The sequence below is a fragment of the Carassius gibelio genome, chromosome A16 (assembly GCF_023724105.1).
Source record: "Carassius gibelio isolate Cgi1373 ecotype wild population from Czech Republic chromosome A16, carGib1.2-hapl.c, whole genome shotgun sequence".
Lineage (NCBI taxonomy): Eukaryota > Metazoa > Chordata > Actinopteri > Cypriniformes > Cyprinidae > Carassius > Carassius gibelio.
In genome coordinates this window covers 14,977,416-15,002,773 of record NC_068386.1, presented here as the reverse complement: position 1 = coordinate 15,002,773, position 25,358 = coordinate 14,977,416, and the positions used below count along the sequence as shown (strand labels likewise).

The following is a 25,358-nucleotide window of genomic DNA, read 5'->3' as shown; positions in this document are numbered from 1 at the left end:
ATCACAGGCCCCGGGGCTTCAGACCCGCCTATCCCTATTGTTAATGTGGCCCAGCTAGTAATATTACAAATGTAAAAATAAAGAAAAATGTGTATAAACTTTGGTGAACATGTACACAGGTTTTTAATCTTGTTTTGTTTTTAGGCAGTTGAATATAACTTAAAACAGTCCCGTACAAACGTTATTTTTGCTGAGCAACGGCAGCTGTCACAGTTGCTAGGGGACAAGAACAGTCTTCTAGAGCTGTAATCGGGCCTTAAAAGTTAGGCCCTTTTTAAAGGCCCGAACCCGTTTACAGCCAGACATTATTCAAATGTGTGCAGGCACACAGCTCTTTTGCCTTTTGTCAAGAATGAGTCATTTATAGATGTTTTAACAATTTATTCATGACTAACGTAGACTATAGGCCACTTGGAAGTTGGAAAAAATCAATAAAATAAGTCCTCTGTAACATCGTAACATCTCAGCACTTTAAATAGGCACAGGCTCATTTAGCCTATAAAAAGGCCAACACACCAATAAAAATGAGTCTTTCTTAACAAATTAAATGAAGATAAACTCAAAATTAAGATGGGTAGCCTATTTGGCTCCACAGGATTTGCTTTGCCACTATAATGACAACATTAGCCTATATATTCTGTCTACATTATGCATTTAAGACTATTATTTTTTTATAATTTTTAAAACCTTTACTCATCAAGATTAGTCTAGGTCTACATGTATTTGTGGAGGAAAATGATTGCACTTTAGATGTCTTCAGTGCGGTCCTGCGGTCACTGATGGTGTGTCCAGCAATATAACCCACTGGCTCATTATTCTCATTATAAACACGGTCAAAACTTTTCCACACCTCAGACTTTTCTTTAGTCACTAGTGCAACCAACACGTAATCGCCAGAGGCAAGCCTCCGTTTCACATCCGTAGCATTCATTTTCGCATCTTTCTCACGCTAATCGAAACACATGATCGCTAGATTACCTCGCAAATCGGAACGCGAGCCCGGCCCGAAGCCCGTGTAAGATGACATAAATTAAGCCTGAACCCGACCGAACCCGTTGGGTCCCATCTCTATCCAACGTTCGTGGCCTTCGAAGGATGCAGCCTTTGAATTGGGTTGCAGCTTGTGTGTGCTTTGCCACTGTTTTCTGTGTGGCCTCCTTTGTCTCTCTGGTTACCCCTGTTAGTTGTCATAGCAATTCACTGACCACACCTCCACCTTGTTTGTTGTCATAGTTACTCATTGGTCCCTTTTGTTTTCCACAGGTCAAGAGGTTATAGATCTGGATCTTAACCAAAATTTAACCATTATGCTATTGCCATTGCCACTTATTGTTGCACTTATCTATAATTTTACTGTTTTAATAGCTTTTAGCATATCACAGCTTTAAGACTCTAGTGCTAGTTTGTCTTACCTACTATGTGCTTAAATAAAAACAATAAGTAAAATGTACTTATTATGTTCATATTGTATTGCTAAACACTTGACATTGAAGTGGGATATGGGTAAGGTTAGGGACAGGTTTGGAGGTTTGGGTAGGTTTAAATGTGGGTCAAGGTGTAAGGGATGGGTCAACAGTGTAATTATAAATGTAATAACACAAATGAATTACAGATGTAATTACATGCAGGTATTTTTTTTAATATAAGTACCATGTAAAAACATGTATGTAAACAATACGTGCATTGTACCAAATTATTTATTTAAATGTAAATACATAGTAGTTAAGGCAACTTAATATATGATAGGTAAAAACTGATAGCCTGAATGAACTGTAAGTCGCTTTGGATAAAAGCATCTGCTAAATGCATTAATTTAATTTAATATAAAGTGGGACTAGATTTTGCACAGTATGGTATATTTGACTTTTTATAGGACTCATAAACGTACATGTATAAATATATATATATATATATATATATATATATATATATATATATATATATATATATATATATATATATATATACTGTATAAACATAGCATGGCACATAGTTCCTGAAAAAGTGGATAAATGTGTATAAGGAAGAGAGTAAACATCCCTTCAGATATTGACTTTGATCAGACTTGTTGAGGTTCAATATCTCCAACTGGAGCAGAGTTTTGCATTGTCGCTGTGGAAGCAAAATGCAATGAAATCCCGTGCAAGTGAGTACACACATCTTATGCATTAGTTCAATTCACTCAGCATGTAAATGTTAATTAAAAGAGAAAGTGATGTTATGAAGAAGCCTATCAAACTATTCTAACTGTATATAAATAAAAACACTCAAGTTAAAACTTTTGTACAGGCTTATCCAGAAAGAACTTAATTGGTTGTATTGCTATGTGCCATGCTATTTTCAAAGAAAGTATTTTTAAATAATTGATACTGAATATCATAACGATTATCATAAAGGTTATATAATGATGAATGCATTTTAAATATGTCATATTATGTGTAGTAATATGATAAATGATAAATAATTGTAAAATCAGTTGATATAGCTGTAAACATCATAGCATATTTATTATAAATTTATATTATACCCTGCCTGGCCAAATAAAAGGTCACTATTTGGATTTAAATAAGCAAATACTTAAGAGTTCTGGATTATTATTGCAGTGATTAATATGTTTCTGGCATCTTATATGTTTTGCAAAACATCTTTTAACCCTAGCTGATGCAGCTTTTGTAGCTTTTAAATTGTTAAACAACCATGCTGTAAGACGTACATATGTACATATTCCAGGATGGTATCTTTGCTTTCTACTTGTCTTGTTTGAGAGATTTCTGTCAATAAAATCCGACAAACCATTTTTCACTTCTTGTGAGGTTTTTTTCATGGTTTTGCACGTTAACAATGTGATATCCTTGTACACCTCGTACACTTTCTTTATTTGATTAATTTAAATATATTTCATTAAAATGAATAGGTAATTTAGGGGTCTCCAACCCTGCTCCTGGAAGGAAATCTTCAGCCCGCAGTTTATCTGAAACATTAATTCATCAAATGTGGAGATACATGGTTTTCACTGGACATGTGGGATATGAAAAATGAGAAAAATCGAAAAACTGTAGTGGAATAAAAATCAACATATTTGCCTCTGAGATGTGAGAACATTTAACACATTTGAATAAAAATAAATAATGAATAAAGCCTATGAAATGATAGGGTAAGCTGCAAGACTGAAAAGGTATTTTCTTACAAACAAATACCATTGATACAATAGATATTTCATTGATCATCTCTCTTTACAACATATATTTAGCAAACATATATTTTATATATATTTCATACAGGATAAAATATATTTCTTTGCTTGTTTGTAGTGGAAAAGGGTTCTTTGGACTAAATGGTTCTTTCTTTCTTTTTCACACTGAAAATAATAAGATCACAGTCTTAGAAAACTGAGTTATGTAGTAGGACAACAAAATAATTTTTTTTTAATACTTATTATTATAAAGAGGTATTTCTATGTATTGATTGATGTGGAAAGTATTCATAAAGAACTTTAGAGCAGATAGGCCTACTATATTCAGTTCATGCCAGGGGGATCTTGGGCCCTTGCTGCAGAAAAAGGTGAAATGTATGACTAATGCTTCCTACTTCCCTAATTCCCCTCAAGTGTTCAAAACATGGTTACTGCACTAATTACACTGACAGAGAACTACAGAAAGCATTGTGTGATTCTGTAAAAACACACTGGCAAGGAAACAGAGCAGAAGGAATAGAATATAAAGAGGAGGAATCAAGAACAGTAGATTAGAAACAGCTGAGACAATGAACCACATACAAAGAATGAAAACAAAAACAAAGGAGAGATCAAACCTGTGTCCTGAGATCTGCCATCAAATTCATTTATTTGTTAAACAAGGTTTATCAAAAGGCTTTTCATAACTATGGCTAATGGCCACAAGGTAAAAGGAATAGTTAACATGCACAGCAAAGCGAAGTAAGCTGAGGTCTTCTGATTTATTACTTTGTGGCTAACCGACACTTCTCAGAAGCAAGATTACCCACACATGAACACTTGAATCACTCACTTCTAACATGGGCCTTAAGCCAAACCACCGAGAAGGGTCTGGCTGCAGACTTGCACTTGCACTCTCAGACTTGCACTCTCAGACTTGCACTCTCAGACTTCCACTCTCAGACTTGCACTCTCAGACTTGCATTCTCAGACTTGCACTCTCAGACTTGCATTGTCAGACTTGCACTCTCAGACACTTGTGCTTCCGCTAGCCACGTCACTTGCAGTCTTTATTATTATTATTTTTCTATTTATTGATAACTTTTTGTTTGAATCTTTCAACATTTTACAACAGTAGCCAGGTGGTGAAGAAAAGAAAAAAGAAACTAAATTGCAATGTCATTTGGAATCGCTACTTGCACTCTCCGCTACCTGTGACGTCACTTGCAATCAACACGTTCGTGCATGTTGCCAATGGAGACAAGATGCTGTGGTGGTGATTAAACGATTAAAACTAAATTAGTAGGCCTACTACTATACGCAAAGTCTTTCGTTAAGCGTTTTCCTCCTGTAGAAAAAAACAAACACTTAATATGGCATAATGTATTAGGATATGTTAAGTTCAATTAAAAGACCAAATTTGATATATAGTTATTATTTAATTTACAATGTTCATTTAAATATGTGAGGCAGAAAGCTGTGAGCCTAGCCAAAGACTTTAGACACAATTCTATGTTACCATATTATCAGAACTTCTAATAGCCACCAACAAAAAAATTCTATAGCTAAAATAAAATCAGTAACAATTAGGATTGTCAGATTTAAATATAATTACATTTCATGTCTCAGTGCATAAAGCTGGTTTCAGTTACTGCTGAAATGACTAAAGGCTGATTATCTCCTAAATAGCACAGCTGGGGAGGTTGTTAAAAAGGTTGTTGGTCAATTGAAGATAATTTTATGAGAAACATACTCACACAGCTCCTAATGTAACTCTTAAATGTATATTATGCCGACAAGATCAAATTCCCCCATAAAATTAAACTGAAAATGAGTCCCAGTCCCACACATAACTTAGATCTGTTTGTCAGCCAGGAACAATGTAGCGTTAGTAAGGCATTTTGAATTTCAGCATTTAGAAACATGTCAAAAGAACAGGCAACATTTACGTTTGAAAGTGTAAAAGCAAGAAAGTAACTTTACAAGACATGGAAGGCCTTCTGAAATTTCATTGGAAGCCAGGTTGTTAATCTCCTCATACGTCATGGGCCAGGGAAGACGAGCCACTGCCCCTTGAGCCTCAGGCCACAAAGAGGACGAGTGCGACCGCCGGACACTGCCCTTACCTAGAACCCTCCTGTTCAATACTGCCCTTCCTTCACCATTCCCCAGCACAACTAGGAAACAGATTGTCTGTTTATTTTGAACATTCCTTTGGACACTTTATTCCCCCATTTTATGTTTATTTTCTGATGAATAAAAGCCTCTCCAAGGCCTGATAACACAACCACTGTGTCTGTCGTTTGCTCCTTAAATAAGGAACATTAAATAAGGAACAGAACAGAAAGGGAAATTAGTAAAGATAAATGTACACCTTTAAAAAAAATTGTTCACTTTGACTATTTATGCCTTCACTAACATGTCTTTCTGCTCGTGGATCTTTCTATCAGTTGGTAAGTTCATTTTTTTAATAAAAATATTACTGTACACATGCAATTTTTTTTTCCATTAATTTATTTGTTAACATTAACCAAGATTCATCCATTTTGTTCATACATTAGCTTTGGAATTTCAATAATTTGACTGACTTTCCACTTTATTTTGGCATTGATATAGGCCAATCACTGGATGCATTCAGAAACTTTAAGCAATGGTGGATTTTTATTGGGTTTTTAGACAGGACCAAATAAAGGTCACTGTCGGCTGCATGACTCAGTGAGTGGGAGGTTTGACTGGCATTTCTCACGCAGGACGTGGAACACTGGCATGTGCATTCAAAAAAAAAAATATATATATTATGTAATTTTTAAAGAAATAATCAACTCATTCTGAAAGGAGGTTGCAATATTTTCCGGCATGAACAGGGGTCCAGCTACTGTTAGTACTGACTAAGTAGCTTAAATTATGAATCATGAACTGTTGTAGTCAAGTAAGCTTAATGCTTGTTTCACACTGAAAATGTTAGCTGCTATATATATATACTTTACAGATGATGACAGTATAAAAATATAACAAAAGATTAAGTGTAACAAAAATTCTTAAGTGAAATTAGGAAATGCTTGTGATCTGCAAGCACATCAAACATGCTGGAAAAGACACATAATGTTGGGAATTTGTTTTATATGTCACCAAAGTGCATTCCTGTCCTGCTCAAATATAACATATAAGAGATATTATGATTCTCCAAAAGCAAAAACTCACTCTATTACTACAAAGTAAGTGCAAAATACTGCATCCCAGCACACATGACTCAATGATTCACTGTCTCTCAGTATCTGGTTGACATGACTGTGCATGATTTGTGATATAACTTTTGTGTCCGTGGTTAAAAATAAAATGTTCATGCATTGAGTAGTTGGTGCCCCTATGTAATCAATTAAAGTGTGTGTGTCATGGCAGGCATGTTGTACTGGTGTGTGTTCACTGTGCAGACTCATTAGCATGACTGAGAGTAAACATGAGAGGCAGGATGTGACCAGGTAAAAAATAAAATATCTCCAAAAAATCCCTAGTTTTATTTAAATATAGCTAAAATAGCTCCTTGTCGCTAAAAAAAATTGAGCTAAATTTGGTATCAAAATCCCCAAACTGACAACACTGAACGGTGTCACTACGTCCTCCTAACATAAAAATATAACCAAGAACATCCCAGATAGGTTCTTTATTAATAATATATATGCACACTGCACGTGAGTTAATAACACCCACTTTACATGTCACGGTATACACAAAATAATAATAATAATAATAATAATAAACATCTGATAAACATCTTAGAATAAAAAGATTTACTTACATTCTAAATGATAAACCTGATCAATACACACACACACACACACACACACACACACACACACAAGGAGGTTTATAGAGAGCCTACAAATCACAGATGCTGTCCTAGCAGAGCTCTGGTTAGAGAAGGCCTCTCTGTATCGAGAGGAGGCCTAACATCGCTAGCAGAAGATGACCAAGCTCTAGGAGATGAGGACTCAGTGTGATGTCCCTCCAAAACGAGAGGAGGCCTAATTATGCCCCAAGCTCAGGACAAACTGGCTTGGGCCTGGACTGGTGAGGTATAAAGGTTTTAAAAGTCATAAAGTGCACCTTCGCCTCCCAAAACGTCCTTAACACAGTCTCGACCTTTGTGATGAAAAGATCAGAAGGCAAAATTGGCACATCGAGGAGAACGTTTTTCTCCATCTCCTTACTGTCTGCCAGGCTTACCCAAAAATGTCTCTTCATAGCCACCATGGATCGCTCGGCAGCATGGAGACCATAGATCATTCTCACATTTCCGGATCTCTTAGAAGCAGAAGTTTTCAGGTAAACGTCTATAGCAGTGAAATAATTTTTTTTAAATTATTTCCTCATTTTCGTGTTTTTCACGTCTTTCAAAAATATAGAAAAGTAGAGAGTTGATGACAGCAGTCAGAAGAGAGAACTATGTCAAATTTCCCATCGCTCTCACAGCCGCTGCGTTAAAAACACTCTCACAAAGCTTGGACTGCACCAATTATGACGCTGAAGACCACTGTTTGTTTCCACGTCATCAAACTCCACCACGGCTACGTGAGAGAGCAGTACACTACAGAATCACAAGCACATCACTTCCTGTCAATTACCAGATTTTCGGGAAATGTGACTCTTTAGTTACAGTAAAAAATGTGTTGACATAAAAATTAACACATGCAGTCGTTCACTTGTCATTCCTACAGTAGTTTAATTCTTTTTCCGTCTTTCTTGTTTGTTTGGTAGACTTCCCTAATTCAGTTTAAGTTTCCTTTTTTTTTTTTAAGGACTAGCTTGAGAGTGAGGCTGTGTGTTACAAGGGAGTGAAAGGAAAAGGAGGCTAAATGTGAGCCTCAAATCATTGTTTGCTATGGGTTTTTTTTTTTTTTTTTGTGCTTTCACACGCAGATAGCCTCAGTTACTACTGTATGTTAAATATTTTTGCTGATTTATGTGAGGCACTTCCTAGTCTCTCCTATACCACTCTTTCCAGGCAAAAATATGTCAATTACAAAACAGTCAATCAAGTTAAAAAGAAAATTATTATTCAGTCTGCCAGTTTGCCACGGACAACTGATGCTGGCTAATTTCCACACACAGTTCTCTTATAATCTATCAATGTCAAAGTATGACAAAAACAAACATTACATTTTTGATACAGTAGATTATAGACCCTGTGATAACAGTCAAACATGGCTGCCAAGTATGCCTGAGTATCAGGTTACATTTACATATTCAGACATATTCAGAGTTGCATTATTTGTATATTGCACATTGAGATTTAAGGCCAATTCACATTGTACTAACAGGGACTGACATATTCTTAAGGTTTTGTCTGATCAGCGTCCCTGTGGGCATCTGTTGATTTTTGTTGCTTGATTTTGTCGGTTGAACATGTTGAATTGTGTTTGCTGGGTCATGGATTATCTGAAAAGTGATGTATTCTATTCAGTCGGCTGTTCGCTTTAGTCCGCGTCTGCAGTATGATCATTCTATCAGTATTTAATAATTAATGGAAAATTCCACAACAGGCTTGTCATGGTGATTATTTTTTCATACTGGTGGTGTGTTTGTGTGTCTTTGAGGGAAGCTTGGAAAGTACCTTGAAACAAAAAAAAAAAGACAAAGTTAAAGGACTTCTACAGACATCTTTGTTTCCTGTAATTTAAAGTAACAAGATCGTGTGACCAAAGCAGAGACCTGCTGTCACAAAACATTCATACTTGTTTTGTTGTTCTCTGTGATGCTGAAGAGAGATTATTGGACATTTAGCTTTTTTAGCTGCTATAGAATGGATTAAAGGGGTGTCTAATCCTGTTCCTGGAGGCCAAGGAGTTCATCTCCAATCTGACCAAACAGACTTGCCTGGAATTTTCCTGTAGTCCCGAAGAATTTTCCTGTAGTCCCGAAGACTGTGGTGATGCACTTTTCTGACTAGTCAACACGTCATTTAAACAAAATTGGCTAAACTTCAACAGCCCTGAATGTCAGCGGAGCGGACACATTGTCAACTAGATGAGCCTGGTGTAATGATGCCACAAATTCAGCTTTGCATTACAGGAATACATGACATTTTAAACTATATTAACATAGAAAACTGTTCTTTTAAATTCTAATAATTTTTTATCAAATAAATGAAGGCTTTGCCAAACAAAAGTTACTTCTTTCAAAAATTGACCTCAAACTTAAGCACTAATTGTTTATTAAAAAAAATGTTCAGAAAAGATTTCTTGCAACAATAGCATTGAATTAGCAAAGATAAACTGTCTGCAAATGCATTGTGAATACCCAGCCCTAGTCTGATCCATAAACCAAATCCTATTTTTAAAATGTTATATTTTTTTGCCTGAATCCTGAGGTAGACAGAATTCTTTTTTACAACCAATTACAAGATGGTAGAATCCCTGACAAGTGAAAGATGCAGCCCACGGGAGCAGTCGGCAAGTCTGTGGTTGTGTACTTCCTGTTAGGTATGTATGACACCAGAAAGTGGGAAGTTGGGGAGTTTTGCCCAAACTGGAACAATCCAGCTGGGAGAGCATAGGAGACAGAGAGAGATAAACATCTTAAGATACACAGCGGCCTTAGAAAGCCTTTAAACACTAAAGGAATAGTTCACCCAAAAATGAACATTTGATCTAAATGTACTTAACCTCAGACCATCCTAGATGTAGATGAGTTTGTTTCTACATCAGAACAGATTTGGAGAAATGTATCATTACATCACTTGCTCAGCTATGGATCCTCTGCAGTGAATGGGTGCCGTCAAAATCAGAGTCCAAACAGCTGACAAAAACATCACAATAATCCACAAGTAATCCACACCACTCCAATCCAGTCCATCAATAAGAATCTTGTGAAGTAAAAAGCTGCCCGTTTGTAAGAAACAAATCCAACTTTAGGATGTTTTTAACTTTAATCCGTTGCTTAATGGAGAATGTTTCTTTCAAACATGCAGCTTTTCACTTGACAAAATGTTAATTAATGAACTGGAGTCATGTGGTTTTTAGAAGTCATAATAAATAAATAAATAAACCTGGCAATAGCCATGCCTAAGCGTTTGGTTGCCCACTTGTATGGCCCTGTAGGTTGGCCTAAGTCTGAATAATTTACATTTCTCCAATGTTGGAATTCAAGTGTCTGAGTGTCTGTGGAGTGACTGTATGCAAACAACTTCAAATTCATGGAGATATAACCTCAATCCAGTACATTAGGTATTTACTTCTATCTACTGGTAGTCCTTGGGGGTGCCCTTCCTTGAGATTAATAGGTGGTGCCCTTTTAATCGCTCATGTTTCGGATGTAGTTGCCCCCGGACCACAGTTTCTACTGAGGAGGCGAGGGGCACAACCAAACCTCCCTTTATAATCCTCTAAATTATGAAAACTTATTTAGATGTTTCAAGGAAAAGGTTTTTCCTGGTGACCTATTAGGGACAGTCGGCTCTGCAACTACACAATAAATGTTACACTTCAAGTAACGTTTTAGCTGTTTTGAAAATAAATTAAAGTCTTTCTTATTTATTTATTTAGTAGGTATGCATGAATATGCCTAAACAAAAATCTTCACAAACAAAGTTGACTGGACATATATCGTAGGCTAGTTTAAACGTGGTCTGAAATCATGATTAAAAGCATCTAAGGCAAACAATTAATTATTATACGTGGACACAGTCACGAAGCAGGGTCTAAATCCAAGAATTAGCTCTATTTGTTAATTTGAAGCAATGTATTTTTGGGACTTTGGAGCCCCCTACAGTTTCAGCGTTTAGTTCTGCTGAAATAAATAATCAGTCAATCTTAATAATTTCTTTATTATGAACATGGGCGAGCCTTCTTGGTGGTTTCAAATTGCATTGCTTAATGTAAAAAGTGTCACTGCTCTTTTAAATCCCAGACAATGTCTGAAGGCTATGAGAAGTTTGAGAGTCTGGACATTTGAACGAGTTTACAGTTTACAGTAAGTCATATAAGTTAACTGTGGTTAATACATTAACTAACAATTAGCTATACATTTGTTAAAGTAGTGTATTATTCTTTTGTTAATAAAAATACAACTGTTCATTGTTAGTTCACATTAGCTCAGGTCCATTAATATTATAACAGATGCAATGTTTTATTTGAATAATGTATTTGTAAATTATCAAATGAACATTAACTAATGTAAATAAATGCATTTGGAAGTGTTTTTCAATGTTAGTTCATGTTAACTAATATAGCTATCTATAATGTTTAATACGTGGAGCCCCGGATGGTGGGTGGAGGATCCTTAAAACTGGCATAATGGCTACATATACAGAGTATGGAACGGTAGAGGAACAGAAGAGAACACAATCAAGCACAAGCAGACTGGTTACTTGCAAAGGAAAGCAAACAGAGTCAACCTTTCTTGTTATTACAACTGATGAGATCTTAACACTGTCCAGAACTATTTAAAAAGACAGATCTGACTTCTATTTGTTGTTTGTGTTTAATTGTGCTAGTATAAATCTCACATTTAACATAATCCAAATCGTTTTATCACGTTTATCGAGTTGAAAATGTCTTCTTTCACACAATAACCGTTTCAAAACTTACGTTTACTGTATAAAGCTTTACTATGATAAGAAACAAAGTGAAATAAAACCATTTATTAATATTTACTATCAGAAATGTCAGCATTTTGTCATTTCTTAAGCCTGACCTTTATAAACTCTCACCTTCTGATCTTGCACAACATCATTAACAGGACAGGGGTCATGTTTTTTATGTTTCTTGGATGTTTGACAAACTAAACAGACAGGCTGTTTGTCATTCAGACAGAAGGCTTACTTTACTATCACTTCATGAGCATGGTATATGATGCAATTTAATCCCTGTACAGGTTTCTAATTTCTTAGTATAAGTTTAGCACTGTTGAAGCAGTTCATTCTAACTTGAATTTCTTCTCTGCTGAGCCTTCAAATCTACTATTTTATGTTTAATCTAGTGGTTTTCCTTACAGAAATCTGGCTCTTATATTAGACAGCAACTTGTCTTTTGAAAATCATATTTCCCATGTTACAAAAACTGCATTCTTCCATCTTAGAAACATTGCCAAGCTACGAAACATGTTATTTGTTTCTGATGCAGAAAAGCTAGTTCATGCATTCATGACCTCTAGACTGGACTATTGTAATGCACTTCTAGGTGGTTGTCCTGCTTCGTCAATAAACAAGCTACAGGTAGACCACAATACAGTGGCTAGAGTCCTTACAAGGTCAAGAAAATATGACCATATTCCTCCAATATTACAGTCTTTGCACTGGCTACCTATTAAGTTCTGTATCAGTTACAAATTATCATTACTTACCTATAAGGCCCTATATAGCTCCTGCGTACCTAACTAGCCTTATACCTAGCCTTCCATTTACATCCCGTGGTAACTAGGATTTACACAAGCTCCAGTCTGGATCCAGAACACCTGAGAAGAGATGATGCTAAACCTGAATCAACAAACAGAACTAACAAATATTGCTACAAGTGTGACTGCATCATATAATAATTGCTGTTAATAATGTTCATCGTCTGGCTGACTATGTCTTGTATTCATTTTTCTGAAAAATCCTGTCATATGCGCACAAACTGACAGTCATCACTTATAAGCTACTACTAAATACTGAAGAAACGTAATTTTCTGTAAAGTTGCTTCGTAACGATTTGTATTGTAAAAAGCGCTATACATATAAACTTGAATTGAACAGATGGGCAAAAGAGACAGACTCATCCTTTTCATAGTTTCATTAGACAACGCTTAATAGCCTACATACCTCTGATACTCACGATAATCAATATGTATATCTAATATAACAGCAGAGAACAAGATCCGTAAAATAAAAGTAAGTTCAACTCAATCACTTAATTACCTTAAAACTACCTTTTCTTTCAAATGTAAAATTGAATATTGGAGCATTTTCGAAATGTTGTTGTGCTGTAGATAACACAATGTGCTTAATGTTGCACTTTATTTATTTTTGTGTTGTGACCTGTTATTGAATGTTCGAGTTGGATGGGGAAAAGGCTCCACCCCTGTGTGTGTGAAAGGGGAAACAGAGAGAGGGAGTGGGAGAAGAGAGCCTCGCTGCCCCAAGTGCGGTCCTCTAAGAAGTCAGGATGTGTATGACTCATTGCAAGTTATCACAAACGCTTGATTGCAGTTGTTGCTGCTGAGGATGACCCAACCAGTTTTTAGGTTTAGGGGGCACTTTTCACACAGGGCCATGTAGTTTGGGATTTTGTAATCAGGTCTCCCTTTATTATATCTAATGCACAAGCGCTGAATGAGCTATTGAGATTATAATGTTCCACGTTAAGCTCGCATCGTGTAAATGCCCATACCACATAAAACAAAGAAGTGAGACTGTTCAAGTTTTTTTATTTATTTATTTTACTGTTAGCTTCGCACTGAGAGGAATAAGACATAATTCATCCCAAGAAGGTGTGCTGAGGATTACCTCAGGATTTGAGTTTTGGATTTCCTCAGAAAATAGAATAAAGCGGCTTGATCCAGCAGAGATCATAAACATCTTTTTTTTTTTTGAGGAAGAATTCAGAAAATGAATATGATCTCTGAAGGATCGTGTGACTGGAGTAATGATGCAAAAAAAAAAAAACAGCTTTGAAAAGTAAGCTTTGATTGTTCCTAAAAAACTTTTTAACTGCACTCGCAAGTGAATCTCAAGTTAATTTGTCCGATAATAAATTTTATTTTACATAAACTACAAATCTTAAAATATATACATTTATTTTGTCCTCACATTCTCTCTTGTAAGTCTTCCTTCTCAGTCACACACCTGACTGAAAGGCTCATTATGCAGCTCATTATGCGGGCCTTTGTCTTCTCGGGTGTAAATCACACCAATATTCATGGTCAATCACGATACTCGCATATGCCCTTTCGAAACAAAAAAGTGTTTTAGAAAATTTAAATCAATCTATTGTTTTCTGTGAGCGAGTAAACAAGACGATTTTCACGTCACTTTGAAGCAAAAATTCTAGGCTACAAGCTCCAGGTTTGACAGTCTTGTGAACAAATGTTCTGTATGTGTTTTATGACCATATTTCAGTGAGTTCAAAATTTTTGTTTTTCTCTAACTATGTATAAAAGTTGTTTTCTCAAAAACACAGTCATCTACAAACATGCTATTTACATATTATTGTAGCCCAGTTTCTGTTGAATACGATGTTTTCAGACTTTAGCTATACATATGTTTACAAGCACAAAAGTCAGGACATGTCAAAACTTCTCCAGGCCCCCAAAACCCCCTTAAAGACCTCAGAGGGTTGACATTCATGTAATTCTTTTAGCAGACACACTTATTCAGAACTACTTATAGAAAGTGCTTCTGCTTCACGTGTGAGACTGCCATGGTCAACATTTAATAAACCCTTATTTACAAATGGTTTTGAAAGTAGTCTAAATATCCATGATATACAGTAACGGATGAAATGTAGTCACAGATTAAATACTTTGTCTATTCAAAAACACTCAGTATTTCTTTTCAAACTCATAAAAGTCTACCGAATCACATAAAAACAGCATGTGAATCTTAGTCAGTCTCTTTGTATACACTACAGTGGGGTTTCTTCTGTTTACTCATGTCATAATCCATGTTAATGAGACGAATGCCCTCCTGCTCCTCTTAGTGAACAGGAAGGAAATGTTGCTGGCTGTGTTTTGGAGGAGACATCAGAGACTTTTCCTCCTCTGGAAGCTGTTCAGAAAGAGCAGGAGCGGGAAGAGGCCGAGGGTAATGAAGGAGAAATGCAAAGGGCAAAGTCTGTTTTCCTGTTCTAGACGTGAAATGCAGCCTATACCTGACAAGACCAAAAAGTAGAAAGTAAACGGGAGTAAACGAGGACTAGATGGAGAAATAAAGAAACAGACTTGGAACAGCTTTTTAATAGACAAAATAATTTTCAGATCTAAACTACCATTAATTAGATATAAAACGATGGAAAATGTAAAGAATTTTACCTGAGTAAATAGACTGTGAGCATGGTGAGGACTACAATAAAACACAGCCCAAAAACACACCACACACAGCCACACTGTAGCATAGTCAGTATCATTAGCTCCATTTACTGCCCCTGAACCTGAGAGGAAGAGGAAGTGAGGACAGAGGGGAAATGTCACTGAAGGCTGAAACGAGTGGACATTACAGCATATTGTTCAACTCTAAGCATGTAATGGTGAACATTTCCTATTTTGACTTTCCAGTAAGGTGACACATTAATTTCCTGTTTGCATTCATTATAGAATTAGCAGATGTGTGAGTACCAGTACTTGAAGGAGAACAATGAGACATGTTACCCATGCTTTCTTGCTCAGACTTAAGTACAACATGGTCTTCTCCAGATCCTCCTGAACCTTCAGGAAACATCTCAAAGGGTTCCTGAAAGACAGTTGAAGAAATAATAAATATAAAGGTTTGACTATTTTAAACAGGCATGTTAAAGGACAAGAGATATGTCAGTGTGTTTATGTATTATATTTTGTTGAATGAACTCACCAAAGTAAAGCTCTTATAGGTAGTTGTCATCTCAGGAGCTATGAAGAAATATTTTTAGGGTGAAAAAAATGGTTGTCACAACCTGTTGGTCCTAAAAGCTACTACTAAAACAGTGAGATATAGATGTTACAGTTGTTGAATCTGAAAAAAAAATAAGACCAAATTTACATTTGTAAATTGATTTTATGTGACAACCTAGCAGCAACTACGACATTCAATGCCCATGAGGTAGTAAGGACATAGTTTATAGCCCCTTTCACACTGCACGTCGGACCCGGCATATTGCCGGAACATTGCCGGATCGCCTTCTGTGTGAAAGCAACCACGTCCCGGGATTGATTCCCGCACTGAACCCGGGTCGGGGACCTAGTAATATTGCCGGGTTCGACCCGGGACGAGCGCTGTGTGAACAAAAGCCAGATCTAATGCCGTGTCAAAGTGATGACGCACGTTATCGCGTGACTCTTTTACCGGCTGTTTTGAAGGAAGACCAACGTTTGCGACGAAAAAATATGTGCAAACTGTAATGAAGCAGAGATCAGTTTGTTCCTCACTTTCCGCGCTGACGCAGAGATCGTCTGCTTGCTTCATTGAAAGTATAACATGTCTAATGTTTTCGACTCATACATAACTTCTCGCGCTGATGTCACGTGTCATTACGGGATCTTCACGGGTTGTGTGTGAAAGCACGCACATATCCCGGGTAATCACTGGCAGTGTGAAAGTGCAAAATCTAGCGACCCGGGAACAATTGCTGGAACACTTTACCTGTGTATTTGCCGGAATGGCAGTGTGAAAGGGGCTTAAGTGACATCAGTAGTTCAACCTTAACTTTATGAAGCTATGGGAATACTTTTTGTAGGCAAAGAAAACAAAAGTACTTTATTCAACAATTTCTTTAATGTGAATTCATGAGAGTACCACAACGCATTCTTTGCACAGAAAAAAGCTATTCTTGTAGATTCATAAAATTAAGATTGAATCACTTCCAGGGCTGTAGCTGGGGTTTTAAACTTTTAATTTGTTTTATTTCTATGTTAGTTCTATTTATTTATTTGTGCTATTTTCACAATGTTTAAGTTTTTTCAAGTTTGTAGGTGTCCAGGTACAGAAACCAAATAATCAGATGTAAAATAGCACTGCATAGTCTTCAATGTAAAAATTAAATATACACTCAAAACAAAATGTATTCAGGCACCTTCAACATTACTCACATTAAAATCCACCAAAAATTCAGATACGTGTGCCGGTATTTGGTAATGCGATGTATCACGGTAATGAATATGGATGATATTGTTAGCGTGGGCACTTCTAAATACCGTGAATAATTATTTGGAATGCATTTTAAGAATTTTTTTCCCATCAACTGGTCAAAATGCACAACTATGCTGTATGCTGTTTGAAAGAGCATGCAAATAGTTTCTCAATATTTTTTTCAAACCGTGTACGACCGTGTGTGTGTGACAAGGCCAATGCATTAAAACAGTTCAGTTTAATCACTGTTAATGCGCTGATTTAATTGATGTGTGTGCGCACATACACACACACACACACACACACCACTTGCATAGAGAGATCTGAGATTGCGCTGTGCAAAAAGTAACATTCAGAAGCTCATAAACTTGTCAGTGCTGCCACCTGACTTTGATTAATGGATACTGAATCATTACATTATATTTCTCGACAACAAGGAGCAAAATAGCTTCATTGTTTGTAAAGAGAGAGATAGACAAAGACAATTTACACATCTCTCTTTCTCTCTCTCTCTCCCTCTCTCTCTCAAAATTGGTATATTTGAGAAAATTTTTCATAACTGGATATAGATGTCAGTCATTTAACATTTCTATCGTAAAATGTATTTTAAAAAGTTGATTAATATTAAATGATTTGCAGCTTCATCTTACCTTGCTCTCTTTAACGTTAAAGAGTTGGTTCTACCAAAAAGTAAAATTATGTCATTAATAACTCACCCTCATGTCGTTCCAAACCAGAAAGACCTCCATTGATCTTCGGAACACGGTTTAAGATATTTTATATTTAGTCCGAGAGCTCTCAGTCCCTCCATTAATGCTTCAAAAAATACTAACTGACCCTCTGATGTCACATGGACTACTTTGATGATGTTTTTCTTACCTTTCTGGACATGGACAGACCGTACACACAGCTTCAATGGAGGGACTGAGAGCTCTCGGACTAAATCTAAGATATATTTAACTCTGTTCTGAAGATCAATGGAGGTCTTACTGGTTTAGAATGACATGAGGGTGAGTTACTAATGACATAATTATGATTTTTGAGTGAACTATACCTTTAACATAAACTGCCATGAAAAATTATTCTGAACATTCATTAATCTTAGGTATTCCAATATTTAATAACACATTTTTAAAACAGAAAGTTGCAGCTGCTTTATAATGAGTTAACACGAACTTAGACTTCTATTTTTTAACAAAGATTAATAACTTCTGTAGCAAATGTAGCTATTGCTCATTGTGAATGTTAATGCATTAACTAAGGTTAACTAAAGAAGTCTTATTGTAAAGTGATGGGTCTTTATAGTTCTTTTGCACTTCAATCTGTGTAAAACTTTAAATGTTTTTCTGTATTGCTTAATTGTATTTACATTTTCAGTTATTTTTGATATAAGAAAAAAGTTATTTAACTATGTTATACTGTATTATGACCACTTTTTAAAAACTAAATTCATGTATACTGTGATAAAAGCAATTAATCACAACATGAAAATTTGACACCGGCATATCCCTAATTCAGAGAACTGTAACTATGAAAATATTTACACAACTATCAATACTTTGTTGACCAATTATCAAGAAATGCTTAATTTTCTTGTTAAAAGGTTGCAAAGGTTTGTTGTTAAAAGGTTGCATTAGCAATGAAAAAAACAAACAAAAACAGTTTGGCAAAACATGGTCAGGTCAAAGTGCCTGAATAATTTTTGGTCCCAATTGTTTTTTAATCTGTTTAACTGGTAGTCCACTGTATGAAGAATTATTGGGTATAATATACCACAGTTTACTTTATTTTGCTGTACTCACTTACATAAATAAATTATAGTGCCCTGCACAGCAGAGCTAGTAAATTAGGCACGGTCAGCGATAACTGACAGTTTTTTTTTTTCAAGAATACTTTCCAATACGGGTATTCTGACATAATTTTGTATATATTTGTCGGTACAAGAGCAAGAAGAGGCATATTTCGGTGCTGAAGCACTTAAAGACCCGTCTCTCTGCATGCACACGTGGCTGCTGAAGTGGGCTTTTTCACATCTTCTTGAGCACTCAGTTGAGTTTTTCTGTCTTGTGTTTGAATGCTTTAAACTCTTTTGAATGTTTAAAGTGGCAAGTAATAAAAACACGTACAAATGCACGTATCCAGGTTTTGGCTATTTGCACTGTGCAGGTTGATCGTTGTGTAACATTCATGAGAGCTATAAAGAGCAAAGCAGACGGCTTCTTATGCTTTCGAAGTGCAGCGATGCTTCAAGTCAATCGAATGAACATGCATGTGCGCTTATTTGCATCTTTTTGATCATTCCCTCTTGATCTCACCTTCTCACATGCAGCGATTATGTACAATACATGCATGTTATTGGTCAATAACGGCGCATATGGTCACCCTATTTCATGGCGATGCGCAGCATTGGTCCGTCAACTGTCCTGAGCATCTTTTTAGGCTGGACTCAGCCAGCCGGTTCAGATCACCGGGGGGGCCCCCTCAGCCTCTGGCCCCTATAATCGTCACCACCTTTCATCCCACTAGCGATGGCCCTGCTTATGTCACATTGACTATTTTAACAATGTCCTTACTACTTCTCTGGCCATGAGCATGCTGTTTATGCATGGTCTGAAAACTCTTAGATTTTATCAAAAATATCTTAATATTCATTTTGAATATGAACAAAGGTCTTACAGGTTTGGAACAATATGAGGGTGAGTAATTAATGACAAAAGTTTCATTTTTTGTGGGTGAACTAAACTTTTAATGTCCATCAGACAATTAGACGCTTTCCCCAAAGCAAACAGTGTAAATGATGTTCTGATAGAATCTGGACAGGATGTGTTTAGAGCCTCTTATCTGCTGAACACTGATCTTTGCTCTTAAAATCAATAATACAGGTATGTGCCAAATACACCAAATATTTTAAATACACCAAAATTGAACTAATTTCTATAAAACAATTAAAGCAAGTTTCACAGTATTAGAAACTGCCATGTATTTTGTTACCTGCCCAACTGACTGCATAGACAGTGTCAGTCCAGTCACTCCAGACACCTTCAAACTCATCCTTGGCCCGGAGCTGCACTGCATACTGAGTGTGTGGCAGAGCATCATAAATTGTCCAGGAAGTCCTGTCATCTATCAGCACTGACTGGAACTAAATACACACATAAATACAATTGTGCCATTTCAAGATTTATACTTACAAGCCTTCCCATTTTACCTGTTCTGTGAGCTGTGGTCGGTATCTCAGCTGGAAATTCAGGGTATAGAAGTCATGCTTCCAGGAACTGGGATAAGACCAGGATACATTAAGCATATGCTTCTGGCCCTCAACCGCTCTCACCACCACGAAGGTCGGAGGGTCAGGCTTAACTACGGAGAAAAAGATTTTTGTTTCACCAGCACATGATGCTGTTCTAAAAGTGTAAGCGACTAATAAGCAAGGAAAACACAAGCACTCACTGATTTCATGAAGCTTGAACCTGATATAAGGGCTTGTGGCACTGCCTGCTGTGTTAGACACACACAGTTTTGCCCCATAGAGATCTCTGTCACCCTCCTCCATGTGGAAAGCACACCAGCAGCGCGAGCGGGAGAATGAACAAGGTACACGAGTGACGCTACCAAACGATCTTTGTAGAGAGAGAAGAAGAGAAGTGCACAAGAGAGATAAGATGATAATCATAATTTAAAAAAATAAATAAAATCATTAGGTTATTATTAACATGGGTTCCGAATGTTATTCTGTGATAAATTATGTGATGTGTCAAATTTTTGTTACATTAAATTCACATATATAAATATAGGTAAAGCATACCAGTATGGAATGGCATGAGTCAGTGAGTAATTTATTAATAAAGTATTGACTGCTGCTAAATACATACACTCACTCACTCACTCTCTAAAAAGAAGTAGGTAACACAGTGGCCGCGGGGTTACTCGAGTTTTGGATGTCCAATCACAGCGGACTTTACTGGTGTGAAACTTCTTGTAACAGTAGACAGTGGGACTCTCTGGGGGCACTGTGGGAAAAAAAGGGCAAGGATGTGAATTTCCTCTGTGTGTATCTGTAAATCATTTATCAATATTATTGTGAAAGAAGGTCTTCACCCCCTACGCTGATTCTGAATGTGGAAATAAGTCTCTCTCCTCTGTAGCAGCTGTAATTCCCAGCATCTGCCCCGCTGATATATGGCCATCTTAAAATCCCTCCCCTTTCCACTCCAGAATGCAACTGTCGTCCATTGAGAGTCCAGCGTGTTCGCCTTTTGATGCCTCTTGTCACCCTGGACCGTTCATCTTCATAATCATAGTCCTCATAATAGTCATGATGAAAATCATTCCCCATGGTGATATCAAAGACCTCCTCCTCCTTTCCAGTAGTTTGACTGACAGCACGCAAAACACGTCTAGAAGTGGTATGTTCCTTTCTTACGGTTACAGGTGGTTTAACGGTGACTGTTGTGTCCCATTTAGCTTTGGAATACATACCAGAATCAAACTTTTTGTATGTCTCAGTTTTAGCATTTCCATTCATACTGATTAGCTGTGTAGCATTAGCAGCACCTCTTTGGGGTGTCCAGCTGACAGTGATGTCTTCTGTCTGCTTGTTTCTGTATTTTTTATTTGTGACACTGGCCGAAGCCAATGGCACACCGTCCACAGAGACACCGCCTCTGCAGCCAAGCACAACATTGCTTCCTAACTTCAAGACAAAAACTCCAGGAAGGGGCTCTGTAGAGACTCAAAACAGGTTTCGATAATTAATCACATTGGCAATCCTTTACAGGATGTGTCATATGTACTGGTCTCTAGTACATAATATTCTAGTACATTATACCCACAGTTCATAGCGTTGGTTATATAAAATTATGCAGTGAACAGGAACTTTTGCTTTCACATCCTTTTATTAAAATCCCCCAGATTCTTCCCCACTGTCACTCATTCTTTCCGTCATTCTAAGTTATGTTGCATCAGTGGACATGATATAACTCCATTATGCTTATAGGAGATCACTATATGTAAAAGAAATGGTAAACTTTTTTTTTTATCCAAGTTCACAGCACTTTTTGTAACAATTAGTATGTAAGTATTACTAAAAGCATATCAAATCTACACTATGCTTCATTCTTACACAAACATTTGCTGTAACATTACCAGGGAAATCCTCATCATACTCAGAGATGCCTTTGATTCGAGTGTTAATTCAGTTATGCACACTTCAGGCTCTCAGGGCTGTAGGAAATGATCTATCAATATCTAAGTTGTCTGCTAACAGTGTCCAAGAGTAGACATACATATTTCACAGAAGAGTTTTTGTCTCTTTTTTCCCCACAGAATTTCCACCACATCTCAAATTAAATATTGTGTTCAATAACATTTTTTTTTTTTTTTGGTAAAAATTAAATGTTCATATTTTTAAGTAAAAAAGGACTCTTTTGTTTTGCTTTTGTTTGGCTAATATCATTTGTTGTGTTACACAAAAGGTTTGGCTGCAAATGATGCACAATAAAACTATTTTCAACAGAAGTTTACATGAAACTTTTTTTCCCTCCATGCATCACATCCTTCTATGCATCATAATTAACAAAAAAAAAAAAAAAAAAAAAAATACAATAATTTCATTATTCATTATGTTTATATGTTTTTGTTTTGTTTTATTTTATTTTAAGACTGAACGCAGAAAAAAATAATGAATGAATGTGAGGTAAAACGTTTCCAAAAAGTTTTGAATGGAAACATTCAATATGAAAAAAGAAAGGTCTGGTTATGAAAGTTTTTAATCTTAATTTAACTTAATTGCTATTAATATTAGGCTATTGTAAACCACACGCGCTCGTCATTAACCATTAACCACTGAGTCAGAGATGAATCACTCTGGCTACAGCCTAACAAGACCATGAAAGAGATATCATCTTTTCTTTTTTTTAAGTCAAAATATACAATACAGGTTAATAATAACTGATTTAAGTTCATCACACAAATTCAACCACAAATGAATATTTGTGTTTCGAAATGAAATGGTTTATTACCTTGTCGAGGACACAGCTCTTCTGAGGCTGACTGAACTTTAATCACAGCTAATACACCGAAGATAAACTTGAGTGTAGATCGACCCCACATTACGAACGAGATTTCACTTGCAAATAAAAAAATTAAATAAAAATAAATAATATAATAATAACCCTCCATCAAAATATACAATATGGTAACGTGTCATAATATCAATCTGTTCAGCAAGTTTAACAATGAAAATTTACATTTTCCTCATATCAACATTTCAGTCAGCCAAATAATACAAAAATAAACTTACAATTTAAAATGTAACTTAAAACGGTTGCATTATTATTTTAATCATAGTATCCTACAGATCTAGGACAAAGCGTTAACAAAGCCTATTCTTCTGTACAAAATATATTTTCAGTTGAGACTAGATTTCGATCCGGAGCTCGTTAGTTTGTGAGAGAGCCAGAGGACTGCAGTCCCTTCCTCTCCTCACAGCACATGAGGTCTGTTACTTTAGCAAATCCGCGCTTGCGACACTGATGAACCACCAAGACATACGAGTTCCTATTTGAAAGGGCAAAGACCGAGAAACAAACTTGTTTGCGGTCAGTTGTTTGTTGTTAAAACATTACTACGTGACCTAGCTGGATCTGCTGCTAGTAATATATATATAGCCTTTATGTGTATGTGTAGATATGTATTAACAATTAAGGACGGAAACTAAAAATAGAAATTTAAAATATGGGCTACTTAAAATGCATATAACAATATTAATATTCCACTATTGCATCCATACGTGGTAGCCATTTATGTTATTCAATGTACTTTTTATGTCTGTGACTGGATCATTGAATCACTGATAAACTCTAGAACCAGATCAGTTCAATAGACTCTTTCGCGATGCACGGAGCTGCGCAGACCGATCGGCGTGACACCAAAGTACCGCGACTCCTGCGAGAGTAATTGGAGTGTAGATGACTCTTTAAAGGGGTCATATGATGCTGCTAAAAAGAACATCATTTTGTGTTTTTGACTGTAATGAAATGTGCGGGCTATGTTTTAAAAAACACATTATTTTCCACATATTGTACATTATTGTTTTTTCCTCTATGCCCCGACTTTCTGAAATGCAGTCTTCTACAAAGCTCATCGGTTTGAAAAGCAAGGTGTGCTCTGATTGGAGATATATAGAGTGCGTCATGATTGCCCGAATGCCTCAAGCATGTGATGGAAATGTTATGCCCCTTGCCACACTGTGATGCGTGTGCCAGTCAGAACACAGATGTGACAAGACAATAACAATAAAACCCATTACAAACGAGGCATTTGTTGCATCCAGTGGGGGCATAATTACGGATTATATGACTTGCACTGTGTTTTTACGCATTGTGTTGCATAGTGCAGCGTAAGCATAAAACCATGTCTGCATTTTTGATTGGAGAAATGACAAACAAAAAGCGCTACTCTACACCAGCGGTTCTCAATTGCAGTCCTGGTGCCCCCCAGGCTTTGCATATTTTGCATTTCTCTTTTGTTAACACACCTAATTCATATAATCAGCTCGTTAGAAGTATGCTCCATGCATGAACTGCGTTCCTATTGACATGGTCCCTACACAGTGTTCATTGCAAGTTTACTTCAGAACATTCATTCATGTATTTGCGCTGCGCAATGTCTTCACATACGGACAAGTGTTACATCATATACCTCTGTAAGTAAATAAAATTTACATTTATGTCTCCCACACTTCAATGCACTTTGAATGGAACATATACGCAGGACAGTTACGTCTGAATAGAACAAACATCTGAAGCCAAAAGAGAAACGGGGCGCGAGGACTAGAATTGAGAACCACTGCTCTTCACTGCTCCAAACTCACATTTGAATCATCAGTGGCAAATTCTTTACATATGTAAATGTACTTACAGACTGTAAGTCAGAACAGCTGGCATCATAGTCTTCTCTCCCAGAGTCAGGAGACGTCCCAGAAAAAGTCCCATAAAATGCACTGCACACATCTGAATATTTGGGTTGAACTGTTGTGGAACATGACCACTGATTTCTATTTGTGCCCTCTTTTGGAAGGCCAAATAAAGTATTATCACTTTCACAATGAAACAGCATTTCCACAACATGGCGCCGACGGCAACAGTGAGAATACAAGGTTACGTCTTCTTTCTTTGCATGACCATTTGGGCAGCATTATGCAAATTGTCCCACATCGTGATGTAGACATGTGGGGGTGTGTTTAAACGAGGTGTTTTAGGAGGGTGTGGAAGGGTCCTAACTTTTATTAAGAATATCTCTTTGGGTTTGAGACTTTAGTCTTTGCAACTCCACCGATCTTCTTTATGCACCAAGAGCTTGTAACACTCCAAAGAGAAATGAAAAATTGAAATT

The 25,358-nt window shown here is 36.5% G+C and overlaps 2 protein-coding genes across 6 annotated transcripts in view; one reads left to right on the top strand and one right to left on the bottom strand.

The window, feature by feature from the left end:
* The window catches only part of LOC128030976 (uncharacterized), a 39,128-nt gene extending 37,221 nt beyond the window's left edge, over window positions 1–1,907 (top strand). Inside the window, exon 7 of one of the 2 annotated variants that reach the window (XM_052619087.1) lies at window positions 1,264–1,907. In XM_052619087.1, the coding sequence (XP_052475047.1) occupies window positions 1,264–1,291 (28 nt within the window). In that variant the 3' untranslated portion in view covers window positions 1,292–1,907. The remainder of the gene's footprint in view (window positions 1–1,263) is intronic. The other variant, XM_052619086.1, reaches the window with a different exon arrangement.
* An 11,654-nt stretch (window positions 1,908–13,561) lies between these two features.
* LOC128031137 (interleukin-6 receptor subunit alpha) lies at window positions 13,562–23,464 on the bottom strand. 4 transcript variants are annotated; one of them, XM_052619377.1, is made up of 11 exons: window positions 22,985–23,463; window positions 21,519–21,695; window positions 21,063–21,428; window positions 20,851–20,974; window positions 20,415–20,584; window positions 20,173–20,324; window positions 19,956–20,106; window positions 15,711–15,748; window positions 15,512–15,593; window positions 15,176–15,294; window positions 13,562–15,015 (listed from the first exon to the last, which is right to left on the bottom strand). In XM_052619377.1, exons 1-11 carry the CDS (start codon window positions 23,142–23,144, stop codon window positions 15,010–15,012), a joined length of 1,545 nt encoding a protein of 514 aa, XP_052475337.1. In that variant the 5' UTR covers window positions 23,145–23,463; the 3' UTR covers window positions 13,562–15,009. The 4 variants fall into 4 exon arrangements, with proteins under 4 accessions (XP_052475337.1, XP_052475336.1, XP_052475335.1 ...); XM_052619376.1 differs by having other exon boundaries at window positions 21,063–21,695; window positions 22,985–23,091; window positions 23,266–23,463; XM_052619375.1 differs by having other exon boundaries at window positions 21,063–21,695.
* Between the last annotated feature and the right edge of the window lie 1,894 nt (window positions 23,465–25,358).

What these genes read in the sequence shown, in the direction of transcription:
- LOC128031137 (XM_052619375.1), bottom strand. Translation starts at nt 23,144, where the DNA reads ATGGAGGGTTATTATTATATTATTTATTTTTATTTAATTTTTTTATTT. An exon ending in GACCACAGCTCACAGAACAG is followed by an intron (nt 20,107 to 20,172) that starts GTAAAATGGGAA and finishes GTGTGTATTTAG; the next exon opens with TTCCAGTCAGTGCTGATAGA. An exon ending in CTATGCAGTCAGTTGGGCAG is followed by an intron (nt 15,749 to 19,955) that starts GTAACAAAATAC and finishes ATTTCTTCATAG; the next exon opens with CTCCTGAGATGACAACTACC.